The sequence below is a fragment of the Bos javanicus genome, chromosome 6, assembly GCF_032452875.1.
Source record: "Bos javanicus breed banteng chromosome 6, ARS-OSU_banteng_1.0, whole genome shotgun sequence".
NCBI classification, from domain to species: Eukaryota; Metazoa; Chordata; class Mammalia; order Artiodactyla; family Bovidae; genus Bos; species Bos javanicus.
Window position 1 is genome coordinate 24,113,226 of NC_083873.1, and position 15,847 is coordinate 24,129,072.

General features: G+C 38.2%; 1 protein-coding gene across 2 annotated transcripts in view; it reads left to right on the plus strand.

The window, feature by feature from the left end:
* Positions 1 to 11,563, plus strand: part of PPP3CA (protein phosphatase 3 catalytic subunit alpha) — a 325,113-nt gene extending 313,550 nt beyond the window's left edge. Inside the window, exons 11-14 of one of the 2 annotated variants that reach the window (XM_061419557.1) lie at positions 732 to 816; positions 2,550 to 2,647; positions 5,749 to 5,778; positions 8,925 to 11,563. In XM_061419557.1, coding sequence (XP_061275541.1) covers positions 732 to 816; positions 2,550 to 2,647; positions 5,749 to 5,778; positions 8,925 to 9,121 — 410 coding nt within the window. In that variant the 3' untranslated portion in view covers positions 9,122 to 11,563. The remainder of the gene's footprint in view (positions 1 to 731; positions 817 to 2,549; positions 2,648 to 5,748; positions 5,779 to 8,924) is intronic. The other variant, XM_061419558.1, reaches the window with a different exon arrangement.
* Positions 11,564 to 15,847: the final 4,284 nt, after the last annotated feature.

Below are 15,847 nucleotides of genomic sequence, written 5' to 3' on the forward strand. Positions count from 1 at the left end.
TCTAGAATTTGTGCAGTAACCAGTAGATGAAAGAGTATCAAGTGCTAAAACAAATGTTTTACGGCCATTGATACTATAAATATTATAAATACTATAAATACTCCCAGGGAACATAAGGGGTTAAGAAACTCCCTAGTTTGATCACTTCAAAGGACAACTTTTGCAAAAGAAGTTTCCTAAAGTAGTCTCCAAGCATGGAGACCGGAAATGAGTAGAAGATCCTGGTGACTCACTTCCTCTTCGTGCCAGTACACGTTCCCTTTGTATAAATAGAAGAGGACAGGAACCTGCCTCATTGGAAATCTCAAAAGTTGCTCTTTGGCATTTTGAGAACCTGTAAAGTGTCACAGGCAAGCATTTATGCCTGGAAGCATAAGCTTTTGAACTTGATTCACAGATAAATCCTTGGTTTAGTCACTAAGTCATATCTGACTCTTGCAACCCCATGGACTGTAGCCTGCCAGGCTCCTTTGTCCATGGGATTACCCAGGCAAGAATACTGGAGTGGGTTGCTGTTTCCTTCTCCAGGGCATTTTCCCAACCCAGGGGTCAACCTGGGTCTCCTGCATTGCAGGTGGATTCTTTACTGACTGAGCCATCAGGGAAGCCCAAGGGGAACAAAAAACAAACCTGATTTGGCTTACAGCAGTTTGTTATATATGTAAACTAGTCAACTAGTTAGAGTTCAATAAAAAGTCACCTGACTTCTCAACTATGTTTTTAAAATGCAGGAGCAACGGCTGCAGCCAGGAAGGAGGTGATAAGAAATAAGATCCGAGCCATCGGCAAGATGGCCAGAGTGTTCTCGGTTCTCAGGTGAGATCATGGTCCTCTGCTCTGTTTTGCCTTGATTATATGTCACTGAATAGTGTCTTAATACTTTAGTCTGGTCATTTAAATATATTATTAGAAACTATTTTCTTTTCTTTAATTATATTTTAAATGGATTTGTTAGTTCCTCACTATTTTAGTCAAATTGAAATCTATTAAATTATTTCTGTAGAGAAAGCCTGTAAGTGGTCTGCTTCACATTTTATGCCCTCTATGTGCTGCAGCACTTTAAAACATTTATTTCACAATAGATTCAACATATTATAAAATAGAACAGCTATTATAATCCTATTTTTCATTCACTCCCTGCAGTAAAAGACGAATCTACCAGGTGTATTTCACTAGATTTCTAGGAAATGAACATGAACCATAAAGCTTGTTTATGAAAATCTATATTATTCAAATAAATCATTGAGAATGAAAAGATTATTTAGTTTCATTTCCCATATGTTAGTTATTTTTTACATGGATCATGCATCATGTTGTTATTATGCACGGACTTAAAAAAACAAATATTTTCTTAAAAAGGATTAACTACTCTACTTAAATTCGGTTATCTATTCTTAGATAACACAAAGTATATTTCTCCTCAAATGATTACTTTAATCTACAGTATGATTATATGTGAGGAGTATAAAAACAATTCACAATTACAGTATTAACAAGGGTAAATAGGACTGTCTTGGGGAAAAGTCCATCTCCACATTGTATAATATCATATTCTAATTTTTGCCAGATTTTTTCCAACTCTTTTTCATGGAGTAGCTACAGTGGCTCTTTTGATTTCTGCTTCTTGCTTTTTCTATCTCACTCCTGGTAGAGTCACTAAAGAGTAATTTAGTGATTTGATACCTAAAGCAGGGAGCCCTGAGCAGGATGAAAAGCACCATCAGCCTTTCCCAGAGACACCAGATCAAAGTCAGTAATAACTGTGCAGGAGCAGCCAAATCTTGAAAAGTCATGTTAAAGCTGAAAATAGAGCATAGTTGCTCCCTGTGGCCTGATGAATGAGGCCACCTTTGCTCTAATGCTTTACATTCCTCACTGAACTTGCAGGACTCATTCATTCCTTCTAAACAAATGTAATAAAACTTAAAGCAGCAATTATGTATCATGAAGAAAAAAATTAAATAAAACAATGTAATAAAACTTGAAGCAGCAATTATATATCATGAAAAAAAATTCAAGTATAGTAACTAAGAGGATAATCCATAGGTCAGATTTTTTTAAATCTCCCTTTTTCTGTCTGGTTTTCTCTCCCAAGTCAAATCAGCCCTACTTATTTTGTTGAGCCTTAGCAGTAAAACTTATAACAGCTCTTTCCCTGGCTCATTTTTTTTTTTTTTAACATTTTTATGGTGTCATGGAAGATACCCAGCAGCACTTCGTTTTGTGACACCTGGTTACAAAATCAGAATTGTTTTCCATATCTTCAGGATTCAGAAGCATGTGAACCCCTGACAGTTTTATAATTCCCAGCTTTATCTTAGCAGTCATGTCATTTGCGTAACATGACTTCTATATGAATGTGTGAAAATACAGTGTGTTCTAAGTAAAAAAGGGGAAAACAACAAGGGAGCCAAGGAAGAGGTCCATGTGAGTTCTTTTTTTTTTTTTCAATGTGCGTTCTTATATACATTTTTTCCCTATAAGTCTGATCTTTTTCTTGAAAGAAAATAAAAGGTAATGTCCCCTCCACCCCCATTGTGCCTTTGCAGAGAAGAGAGTGAGAGTGTGCTGACGCTGAAAGGCCTGACGCCCACAGGCATGCTCCCCAGCGGCGTGCTTTCTGGAGGGAAACAAACCCTGCAAAGCGGTAAGCAGGCCCATTGGTGCACCCTGCGCTGGCACCTCAATCGCTCTGTCATTAGAGCCCTGACTTACTCATCCATTTAAGTCTTGGTCTTCAGTTCTTCTCAGCTGAAAGGGCTGAAACCGCCCCCCATCAGTTTGACCAGTCATGCCCCAAGTGGTAGCTCCTTCATTCGCTGAAATGTGGTCCTTACCCCACCCCCATGTCCTCATTTGCACACTAATCAGGCTTTCAGGCCTCACTGTAGGACAGCTCATTTAGCTCACCTACATGCCCTATAGGTTTGACCACTGGGAACCAAGCAGTTGCTAAAAACAACTTGTTAATTACATGTTTATTAAATGTGCTGGTTATCTACTGGAGTGAGGAAATAAACACATGCACACGTAAAAATACATATGTAAGTATAGGATTCAGTGGAGAATGGAAGAAGAGTATACAAGGATGATCTTGTTTTGAATAGAAGTTGAAGTCAAAGGTGTCTTTCCTCTGACTTACTCATCAAAACTTGAGAGTGATTAGAATCATATTTCATTTTTTAAAAAGGATGAAAACATTTCCTTGAAGATAGCTCTTGTATTAAAATCTATAGTTTTTTGGATAAGTAAGTGCTATCCAATAGAACTTTTTGTGATGGTGGAAATATCTCTATCTGTACAGGAGCCACTGACAACATACGGCTATTGAGTGTTTGAAATATAACTTGTACAACTGGAAATATTTTGTACAACTTGAAATATATTTGAAATATAACTTATACAACTGAGAAACTGTATTTTACCTAGCTTTCGTTACTTTGATTTAAATAACCATATGTGGTTAGTGGCTACTGTATTAGACAGCCCAGTCAATGTGCTCTTTTACTTTTGTTATCTATTTTTACCAATATTTTCATTAATTAAAGTACCATTTCAGCATACTTTATGGAAATTTTGCTTTTAGATTAGACCCTAACAGAAAAAAAATGAAAACAAAAATATGCTCTAAGGTTTTAAAACAGTCTCAGCCTCTTGCTTATTTTCCTGTATCTTTCCCTGAATCTTTTTTTTGTGTGTGTGTGTTTTCTTTTCTATTCCTGTCCCTCAGTCTGGAAGATCCTGGTATTCCTATGGTTATGTTATTTAGGTACAGCTCTTCTACACAGAGTGATGCCCCAGTTCATGGATGCGGTACTGCTAAACGGTCACCTCCTAGCAGCATCACTAAAATTTTCTTTATTTTCATGTGAATTTATTCCAACATCAATGTATTTGAGTTTCCACCAAAAGAAAAAAAATTTCTAAATGAGAGTAGGAAAATATCACAGTAAATAAATAAATAAATCCCCTATTTAATGTATAGCTAAAAAAATTATTTTAGTAACTTTGAAGGAAAAAAAACAAAAATTTTCCCACCAAAGTAAACATGCTCTAAGAACACTGGCATATTTCTTTATCATATGCATCATAATTTATATGCACGAAATGCACAGCTACCTAATTAACTAAAACCTGCATAGTTTCTGAGAAGCACAGTTTTACAGTACAGCAAGTGTATTATCAGAAACTATGGATCACAGTTGCTTTAGAAGAATACACTTAATAATGGACAGTACACATGTCTAATATGTGTTGGTGCTGGTGCAACTCCAGATTCTTTTGCTTTACTTTTAAATTTAAGTGACTTGAGTTCTTACAATTCTTTGTTTTGTTTTCAGATTTTCACCTGTATTTTAACCTGGAATTTTTAGTTGTTCTGTTGTTTTATTTTAGATCCATTTGTTTGCCATTTGGTGTTGAACTTATATACACTCAAGCACATACCCACAGCAGACATAAGGTTTTACAACCTTGTTAGTCCTGAGAATTTGAAAAGTCAGTGTATACTTTGAATGATGTACACAAATACAGTTTCAGAATTCATTGTCTGATTCGCTTAAATTTGTCTAAAAGGGGGAAACTACTTAAAGTTGTACTGTTTGGTTTTTCGCCATAGCGGTAACCATCATACATTTTTATCATAAGGAATTTAGAATGCACTGTAAGTAAATTATAGTGCACATTTGGCAGTTGCTCTAGTCTTAAAACCTTAAATTAGAAGAAACATGCAAATTAAAGTCAAGGGGTAGGATTTTAATATTAAACATTTTGAAATTACAGAGTTTTGCATTTTAGCACTCAATTAGGGAAATATCCCCTAACCTTGATAACATAGAAAAACTCATGCACCTGTATAGCAAGAATATAGACCCTAAGCTTATTATAAAAATTGCTGATAAAGCAATGGGCTTTTAAAGTTTTGCCTCTGAAATATGCTGAGGTTTCAGTATTTAGACTGACTTTTCTTTAAAATGCTAATAGAATTATTGCTGCTACTGGCATGCTACCACTTGATGGTAACATTTCAAGAGTTTTGTTTCTAAAAATAATATTCCGGTGAGGAAAACTGATTGTAAACTGGGTTACCTGGCAGAAGACATCCAGACTATCCCATCCCCTTCCTCTTCCTTTTTCCTTTTTCCCTCACACTTGAAACATGTTCAGTGTTTATCTTTAGAGTCATATGTGTCATCAACTCGGAGGCAGCTCTTAATTTGCATGCCCCCTGCTTTTCCATTCTGCTAGGAAATTGTGCTATTTAATATTAAATAGTGTGAATTATTCCACTGACAATATGGCAGTGCTTCAAGTTTTGCCATTTGGGGGGACATTTTAAAACTGTAAATCACCAGTCATAGCAGTGGATTTTTTCATACTTCACGTGAGTCAGATGCACATTTTCGATTGACCTAGTCCCTTGTAGATTCAATCTAAGTCAAAGAAACCTTTCCTGAGTGTTTTCCTAAAGGGTTAATCTTGTGGTCATTTATTTAGTGAGCAAAATCCAAAGCGGTTCACTCAGATATGTGTATCCAGCTCATTAAAAAAAAAAAACAAACATCATTTTCGTGGGTTTTTTTCTTTTCTTTCTTTTTAGCATTTCTGTTTTGTTGTCTGTGCCAGAATCCAGCACTTACAGGAACACTAATCATCTTAGCTCCCTTGATCGTCACTGATTTGTTCTTAGAGTTAAAAATCCTCTGCTCATTTTTCTCATTCATTTTGCACCCCCTTTCTTCTCTTCAGCTACTGTTGAGGCTATTGAGGCTGATGAAGGTAAATTGGCCAGTCCCCTTTCTGTTGTACCTGCAACAGATAAGGGCTCTGCTGGGTGTATTCATTTCTTTCTTTCTTTTTTTTTTTCTTTTTTCCTTTTTTTTTTTTTTTTTTTTTTTGCTGTAGCTTGTAAAGAGTGTGTGGGTGTTGGGCTAACAGTTGTGGCTCAGTATTAACCAAAATGTTCTTGCTTTAAAGGGGAAAATGTCCTTTTCTGGTTTGTTTGTTTGTTTTTTTCCCTTAAAGCTATGTTTGACTTTGTATATAATGATCCTAGTATAATCACAGAAAACAAAAGGATAACAGATCTTGAACATGTGGGGTGGGGGTTATGGCAGCCGTTTTGACAAACAATAGATAAAACAATATTCTTTGAGCTGAACCATGTCCCTCCCTCAAATCACTTTCAGTCAGTACTGAAAAGGAGAGGATAAAAATAGCTTTATGAAATCTAGTCTTCAGAAATTTCTAGCAAAAAACAAAAGTTCACTTGAATAGTGCTTTGTTGTAGTTCAACGTTAATTTTTGTCTCTAAAAAAATATCCCAAGAGACAGCTGTATTCAAGATAAACAGTTCTGCTAGTCTTATGAAATTTTAACCTACTGGCATTTGTAGGACAGCTAGCACCACCAAGATATTTTAAAGAGTTCAAAAATATCTAGTGGCCGTGGAAGTGACCGGTAACAAGCATAGTGAATATTGTCATCACTCAGCTGGTTAATGTCCACTGAGTGTCTGCTTTGCACCATGCACTGTGCTGCGAGCCTCAGGAGAATCGAGATACGCACATCACTGACTGCGCCCCAGCCCTGCTCAGTGACAACAGAGTGGACCTCTCGCAATTTCTTTTGTGCTCTTTAAATGTCAAGTTACAAGAGAACTGCTTATCCAAATAGTTTTGAATATGATACATACCATATCCCCTGAAAATTTTAAAAAGAATAATTTGAAGTTCCCCTTTAAAACAAAATTCTTCAGTTGTATTTTGTTCTTGCAAGATAATGTTTCATTGTTCCCAAAATTGTGTGATATGTTCCTTTGATATGATGTAAAATGTGCCACTTTAGACTCTCTCATTTGTATGTGATTTGGATATAGTAGGGGAAATGATAGCACTGTAAGAGAAAATACAACTGTTTCCTAAATAGCAGTGAATAAACTGCTATTTATGTGGGAATTCTCTATTCCTCTTGGCAAATTCTAATCTGCAGTGTGCATTCTCGTTGATAGTTTGGCTGTTTTCTGTGGTTTCTGTGACTCTGTGTTGTGTTAAGTATACTACCAATGTAAATTGCTAATACCCATTGTCTGACCAGCAACTACAGCAGAGCACACATTCTTCCAGACCAGCGTAGACAGAATGATTAGAAACGGAGCCCTATTCCAGACATAGCCCTTGTTCTTGCTAGATTTTGAAATTCTATGCTCCCACTCTATTGGCTTTTCAAACCTTACACAACCTAAAAAAGAGATTGCACTTTTACCATTTCAATTCATAAAATCGCATCATCAATTATGATGACTAACTTTTTATATTTATTCATTATGATGAAATGATATTCACAGTAGTTTAGCAAAACAGTAGATACTGCTTTGTCCCTGAAAATCACTGAGTTCATTTTCAGGGTGGGTGCTCATTAGACAGCTCTGTTATTTTTGTGATTTCTGACTGAATTAGAGAAGAATTAAAAAGCTTTGCTTTGGGCCTTGGTCTTTCCCCATTTCCCTATCTTCTTCCTCTCATAGTTGACTAATCACCATGATGCTAACCTTTAAAATGCAGAGGGGGAACGAACTGTTTCTCATCGTTTAACGAGTTTGGAAGCAACTGTGTCTATCTTTTAAGAATCTCATCCATACTAATGAAAAGCACTGTACATTTGTGTGGGAGTGGCTAGCAAAGTTTCGGCTTGAAACTGCTTTCCTTTTTTTCTCAAATAGGGTAGGAAGGATAAAGGTACAATGAAATTGTCCTTCATCAGCCATGGAGATGCAGCCCAATTCAACACTGGTGATTGGCCCTTCAGTGTCTGGCTTGCGTTTTCACAGGGAGTAAAGCAATCTGGTGTTCCCCATTTATGTATGGTTCCCCATTTATGTACTTTATTTTCAGCTCACTGGTTGGTGCACCCATTGAAGGAAACCTTAAGTCTCTCGTGCAAATGCTTTATCTATCTCTGGAGCATAGTAGGATACCTGGAAAAAAAAAAAATCAAATATCAGTGCTCCCCTTTTGCAAATTCCATGTTTTCATTGGATAAGGCCCAAACCATTCCCATTCATTTTTGCAAAGTGTTTTCCCTTTGTGATTTGTGAACCATCGCTTAATATCTACATTGATCTACTAAGAAAGAGTTTTTCTTTAATTTATGCAGTAGACCAGATGAACATCAGTTTGGCCTGTTTGCTGCTGACGGAAAGACCAAATTTTTCTGCTTAGTGATCTGATCTTGATTTTTCTCAATTTCTTTTACCTTGTCATCCACTCCACATATTTCCTAAGTTGAGTGGAGAAGCAGGTGTTTATAATTTCTTTTTTTTTTTTTTTCATGCCACCGTTGAATTGTTTGCCAAGAAAATCTCTCTGGGATGCTGAGATGGCATGGAAATGCCCCAAGTTCTTTCCTTTTGTAGCTCCTTTTAGTTTCTGCTGTAAGCTCTTTACTAGATTTTTAGGTCTAGCTGCTTCAGTGAGTCTACTGAATTTGCCATTACTAGCACAATGGAATAGTCAAAGTAGGGCCATGTCCTGCCCCTCTGGGTTAGGGCATTTAATACAGTACTTGTGCCAAGGATGTGGCCAGTGGATGCTGGGCCTGGAGACCTCTTACTGGTAGCAAGCTTCCTTTTTATATACCACTTCGTGGATCTAAGCATTCATGAAGACAAGAAAAACTTTACATCTTACTAACTTGAAGAGGACATTTTGGTTGGCAAGAGACATTGGCTGTTACCAAACCTCTCGGTTATCTTCGGGTATGGTAAGGCGTCTGTTGTGTTGTGTTCAGGTCCCGTCACGTTGTTCTCTACTAAAGGATTCCCTCTCTCACTGCGAAATTTCTAACATCACCTGATGCAACAGCTGTGCCCTTTGTGTTCCTCTGGCTAACCCTGATTTTTCTTTTCTTAATGATTTTCCGTTTAGCTATCAAAGGATTTTCACCACAACATAAGATCACTAGCTTCGAGGAGGCCAAGGGCTTAGACCGAATTAACGAGAGGATGCCACCTCGCAGAGATGCCATGCCCTCTGACGCCAACCTTAACTCCATCAACAAGGCTCTCGCCTCAGAGACTAACGGCACGGACAGCAATGGCAGTAATAGCAGCAATATCCAGTGACCACTTCCTGTTCACCTTTTTTTTTTTTTTTTTTGAGCTGCAGGGCCTGATGGGGATGGCTGCGTATCAGCAGTTGGATATTCTTGCCTCTGATGGTAGCTTATTTGCTCTGGGGCCAGGAGTTGGATTCAGTTTACACTATCATTAAAAAAGAGAGAGAGAGAATTATAAACTATATTTTGGTGGGGGTGGTGATTAAACACCTCTTTTGGGTATGCCTTTTAAAAAATGCTTATAGGGAAAAAAAAATTTTAAAAGAAAGCTAATGCTAGTATATACTGCAATGTTAGGGGAATGTACATGTTTTCCTACTGCATTGGGGGACTTCTAGCTAGGTTAACGAGAGGTCTTTTATTATGTTACTGGACACGAAAACTTTGTCTAATTTCTTACTCTATTGTACGTTTACAGTTGCAGCACTAAAAATGGATGACATCAACCGTTTTTAACAAAATGATGTACAAACTAAATAAGGACTATTTATTGATAATGTTTTGCTACTCTTGTCAGACAATGGCTATAAAATGAATTAGGCAGTCTTAAAAAAAAAAAAAAAAACAGAAAAAGAAAAAAAAAAAGAATGTTGCAAATTTGTTAAAATGCCAAAAAGGACAGTTTAATTTTGTACAGATTATGCTTACCTCAGGTTTCTTTAGTGTGCTTTGAATGCCTTTCTTTCCATATAACACGCATTACTTTAGCAATGAATACCTTTCCTTTTCTTTTCTTTAAGTTTTAAAAAACTGGAATACTTACTTCTATCTTTTTTTTTTTTTTTGCTGTTTATATTTAGGGGTTTTTGTTGATAAATCAAGTCTTGGTTGTGGCTTGCTGAATTAAATATTTATGAGTGGTGCATTTTTAAGTATAGTAAACAAGACACCATATTAAGTACAGTGATAAAGCATCTATATTCTGTAAAAAAAAAAAAAATCTGCCTATGCATGTTTTTTAAGAAACAAAATGGCTGTATCGGCCTGTATGAGACTGTAATGCGCTTAGTGGTCTGACATATACTGGAAATGTATGTATACTGGCGTACTTTATATTCTCTAAAATGCTTCATGCCTTTGAAATTTTGTAATCAAAAAAAAGCTTTGAAAAAATCTAAAGGGGAGAGTATTCTTAAAAGTTTTTAACATAAGCTTGTCAGTGCACATATAGATGGTTAGCATGTTTAGCAAACCTTGTGAAATTTAAATAAGTTTGTAGTTACATGTGGAACTCTAAATGCATGGTAACTGTTAACGTCATAACGGTTTAGTTATTTTGTTCTGTTCTGTCATGTGCCACAAAATCTGTACGTTTTTCACTTTTTTCCCTTTGTATATCAGTTACGGGTTACAACTGGTTCATTCTGAAAACAACCACCACCACAAAAGTCCATTCATATTTTTTAAAAATTGTATAAGTGCCCAAGTAATTCACTACAGCCTAAAGCCTTGCCTTTGTAATTTGACTTCTGAGATGTTGGCAGTCAAAGCATGCACTTGTAACAATGAAAAAGAAAAAAGCATTTTATATTACTACTCAATAAAATGTGCATGAACTTAAAGAACTCTCCTCCTTTCCCTGAGTCTGCTGAAAGGATTTACATGCACAGTCACCATGCTGTCTCTAGGTGCTGGGCCCACTGCAGGCATCGTAGACTGACCCTAACTGGCTTGTCTGAGAGCCTCGTGCTCTCAGGTGTGGTGCCTGCTTCCACTGTAAGAATCTTGGTGGCTCTGTGTGTCAAATCAGACAAGAGAAAAATCTTGGAAGAGCAAATGCTGTCTTCTGGCTCCCTTGAAGATGGGAGCCAGTTAAGAACCAGAGCATTCCTTTTTATTGAAAAAAAAAAATTGTTATCAGGTTGTTTCAGTTGTATTGGATGCCCTGTCTGCTAAATCAAAAAGAACTCAGCTACTAAGTGCATTTTCACTGCAGAAGAGAATTGCATTTGTATCAATAGTGACATTTGTATCCCGGCGCTTCAGCTAATATCTAATCACCTGAAGATTTAAGATACACCAAATATTAGTTTGTTTCTAACATTGTTCATTTTCACTGCACTTTGTTTTATGTAATAAAGTATGCCTGTTATATTAAATAATAAGAATATGGCAATTAGTGATATAGTGTACCAGAACAAAGATGTTCTAGATATATTCTCTGACAAAGACTATCCCAAATTTATTTTGATGAATTGAAGCCTTTTTCCCCCTGTGGGTATTTTTCCATCCTTTAAAAAGATGACACCCAAGGAAAATATTTAGATGCTATATTTATTAGAATGATATGAAAAAATGCTAATTCTGATACCAAGGTGTTTATTTTCTTTCTTATAACTGCAGAGAAAATATCCCAACCAAAAAAAAAATCTTTTCTTTGGATTCCTTTCTTTTACAAATTGTGCTGAGGCAACTATGGCATAGAAATAAACATTTGACATTAAAATAAGCGGTTGATGTGAGTATTGCCTGGTCTTTCTGCTCAGTAGTTAGGAAAGTTATAGCGTATATTTTTGCATAATAATTCAGTCTATCAGAGAAATCAAAGTAGAGCTGAAGTTATTTCTCTAAAAGAGGTAGCATGCCTGATCATCAGGTATTAGCTCTATCTCCTTCGCCTTTGGGGAAACTGCTGGTTTCTTATGTTGCTTATTCCAGTGACTCTCTGGCTAAACACACACACACAGCCTTCTGTCTTCTGCCCCTCTTCACCCTCCCCCAAGGTGACTTATATCTCATGGGGTTCAAACCCAGTGCAGAATTTTTATCTAGCTTGTCAAGGATTAAGAGCTAGATTTGACTGACCCTAGGTCAGCAAGCTTTCTTACCTAAAATATCCTCTACTTATAGTTTTAAAAGGCTTCCCTGATAGCTCAGTTGGTAAAGAATCCACCTGCAAGGCAGGAGACCCTGGTTTGATTCCTGAGTAGGGAAGATCCGCTGGAGAAGGGTAGGCTACCCACTCCAGTTTTCTTGGGCTTCCCTTGTGGCTCAGCTGGTAAAGAATCCGCCTGCAATGTGGGAGATCTGGGTTCGGTCACTGGGTTGGGAAGATCCCCTGGAGAAAGGAAAGGCTACCCACTCCAGTATTCTGGCCTGGAGAATTCCATGGACTGTATAGCCCATGGGGTCACAAAGAGTCAGACTGAGCAACTTTGACTTCTTCTTTCACTTCACTTGCGTAGTCTTTTAAAATATTTTTTGAAGAACAGAAAGAAAAATCTTCAGACACTAAACTTGTATGAGGAGCAAAGGGACGAAGGGAGGAACCTCTCAGGGTGTCGACTGTGGGGTTCCCAAGGACAGGGAAGCGTCAGAGGGCAAGCGTCTTGGGCTAACAGCCTAGAGAGTGTCGTGCTGATGCCGAATCCCCCAGAAGGATCTTGTCCCGATACATTTCTAACCTTCTCTCCCCACCACATTTATGTGAAATTATAAACCTGAGGACACATCCATCTTTCTGCCTAGAAACTAGGGCCCCAACTTGAAGCCAGCGCCACAGGAGGGACTGTACCATGGGGATGACTTGAACGTCTCACCCTTGTACTTGACTAGTTCAATGTCTCCCATGTGCTGGATCCCTCTTGTCATACTCTGCTGAGAAGCAGGGACCTTGAAGCTTGTCCTGCCTGCCTGCATTTGTTTCAAGACTGGAAGCCCCTTGAGCTGGGCAAATCTGTGATACCCAGACTAATGTTTGTCCTTTTCCTATTGTAGGTAGCCTTCGACTTTATTCATGCCACAGAAAGCCTCTGCTGTGTTCCTCGGATTGTTCTAAGCTAGTATTTTTTCCACACACAGACACACACACACAAACGCCTGGCGGTTTTGTTATTTAGCTGCTAAGTCGTGTCCAACTTTTTGCAGCCCCATGGATTATTTTCCCAAGCAAAAACACTGGAGTGTGTTGCCATTCCCTTTTCCAAGGAATCTTCCCAACCCAGGGATTGAGCCCACATCTCCTGCATTGGCAGGTGGATTCTGTACCACTGAGCCACCAGGGAAGCCCGACAATCTTGACAGCCTATCAATTTTCATTACAATGTTAAATGTTAGTATTCTGTCTTACTAAAACAGTATGACAGTGTCTGGCTTAAGGCTCAGCTGCTTTGTAATGCCATTTTTACTTGCTGTTTCATCTTTATTCCTTTTATATAAAATTTGAGGTGATGCCAACCACAGAAGCCCCTGGTGAGGTCCTTTCATGATGAATTTATTTTTTTGTAAATGTATACCTAGTTATGGGAGGCAAAAGTGAAAAGTGCAAGTCACTCAGTCATGTCCAACTCTGCAATGTATGAACTGTAGCTAGGCAGGCTCTATTCAAGGACTTCTCCAGGCAAGAATGCTGGAGTGGGTTGCCATTTCTTTCTCCAACGGGAGAAAAGAAGTGCCCAAAGAAATGGTCGTATTCCTGGTGATGGCATTTTCAAGAGGCAATACTGGCAAATTGGAATCATGTGGGAAAACAGGGACCCAGCAAGGAAGAGGGGCTATTTTAAGGAACAATTAAAGAAACTTAAAAGGTAGAAGGAAAGAGACATAATAGCCTTACATTGAGTTGATTATTCCAAAAGACCGTGCTTAAATCAGAATGATGCCTACTGACCATAGATGTTGCTAGTGAATGAGGCAGCTTAACTAGAGAGTAAACTTTAGAAGAAAGTGGAGGCCTCCCCTTCACAGGAAGGATTAAAACCTAGGCAGACTCAATTCAGGGCCACAAGCATCTTCTGAACAATGCTCCATGGAAAGAGCCATGCTGGATACAGCAGAAGGCGCTCCCTTCAGAGATAATATCGAAGCTACCTTCCAACAGAAACAGTCCAATTCCATCTAATTATCCAGTCTCTGGGGAGCGCAGAACTTTGGTTTGCAGACTGTTCCTGGGAACCTCGTGTTTATAGGAACGTCATGGGGCTGAGCTTTCTGCATCAGCCAAAACAGCCTGTTAATCTGCTTTGTACGTTGTGTTCTATATAAGATGTCTGCTGAGAAGAGTCTCCACTAGATTAGAAAGCTCAAAGACTATTATGTAAGGTTAGCGCAAAGCAAAGTTGTCTTAAACTCCAGTTTTAGGAGGTTCTTATCAAGTTATATTCTGAAATCAGTTTACATTAAGTGCAAGGGACATGTAGATTTCTTCCCAAACAGTTCCACATTACCAACAGCGCCAAGTCCAACATCTTCAAGGCGGCGCGTGAGGCTGTTCACAATCTGACTCTTCCCGTTCTACCCCCACTTCCCCAACCAGAACTTGAGCTTCAGCCATGCCAGACATTTAACAGTGTTCAGAAAACACCAGGTTTCCTTAAGCCTCTAGGTCTTTATTTATACATCTTCTTTCTATGTGGAACGACCTCTCCTTTTTGGATGTCAAATTTACCTTAAATACTCGGACCAGGCATTTCCTCCTCTCTTAAATGCGTAGTGTCCTGTACTGCCTCTATTTTAGCATTTAATACACTGTTTAATTGTCCATTGTTTTTGTCTGACACTTCAGCAAGAATTGTTGCTTATCTTTGTTTTCTCAGCATGTAACAGTGCCTGGCATAACATTTCTTGGAAGAGTAGCAGGGAGGGAAAGAGAATGAAAATGTTTTCAGTGTGATCTCAAGATATGCATTACCCCAGAGTCCAAGTGGCAAACCCTTATTAAAGGACGGTGAAAAAACTTACCCTGCCTCAGTTTTCCCACTCTTTCTCATAAGTCTTTCCTTGGACCTGAAGGTCTGGAGTAGAATCTATATTTTAATGAGCATCACCAAAATTCTTATGATCAGACAAGTTTGAGAAACCATGTTCTACTTTATTTCTATAGAAAATTTAAAGTTCAGTCCTCTCTAATTCAACAGAGTATCTGGCGTGGACAAATATTTTACTGTTCACAATTGCAATAGCCTCCAAGGTGGTGCTTGTGGTAAAGAACCTGCCTGCCAATGCAGGAGACATAAAAGATGTGGGTTTACTCCCTGGGCTGGGAAGATCCCCTGGAGAAGAAAATGGCAGCTCACTCCATTATTCTTACCTGGAGTACCCCATGGACAGAGGAGCTTGGCAGGGCACAGTCCATAGAGTTGCAAAAAGTTGACACAAATGAAGCAACTTAGCATGCACACATTGCTACTGCACAGAATGAATTTGATTTTTGCTTACAGTTTAATGAATATTAATTTAGATGAAAATATGGAAACTTAAAGTATTTATGTAAACCTCAACATCCACTACTAGACAGATTATGGGGAGGATGTGGTGGCCTTTTCAAGACTTACCAAAAGACAGAGACAAGGTGGTAACTCCAAATACTCTTCTGTGAAGAATCAATGAAAAAACCTCATGTGTCTCAAAGTGAAGGAAATGCTTTCCTATTGAAATGACTGTTTCCTCCACATCATTCCTCCTATGATAACAATCGCACTCCCTATCACCACCAGCTGGCTTATCTTTAAGAATCTTATAGTGTACCTAAAGTTTTACTATAAGAAAGTCATTCCTTTGACTTCAACAATACTTTCTCCAGAAGTCCTTTATTAAAAGATTCACAGTAGAGAAGAACACTACAAGCCACTGTCAGCTGCTAACAACACCTTAGAGAGAATTAACTTACCCCAGTTCTGACAGGACTGACCAAAGACTAACATAGATAGATGTTTTTATAGAAAGGCTCAGGCTGCAACTGGAGCCTGGCATGTCACTCAGATAAGCGGGCAGGAACTCTGGCTCTCAGAGAAAA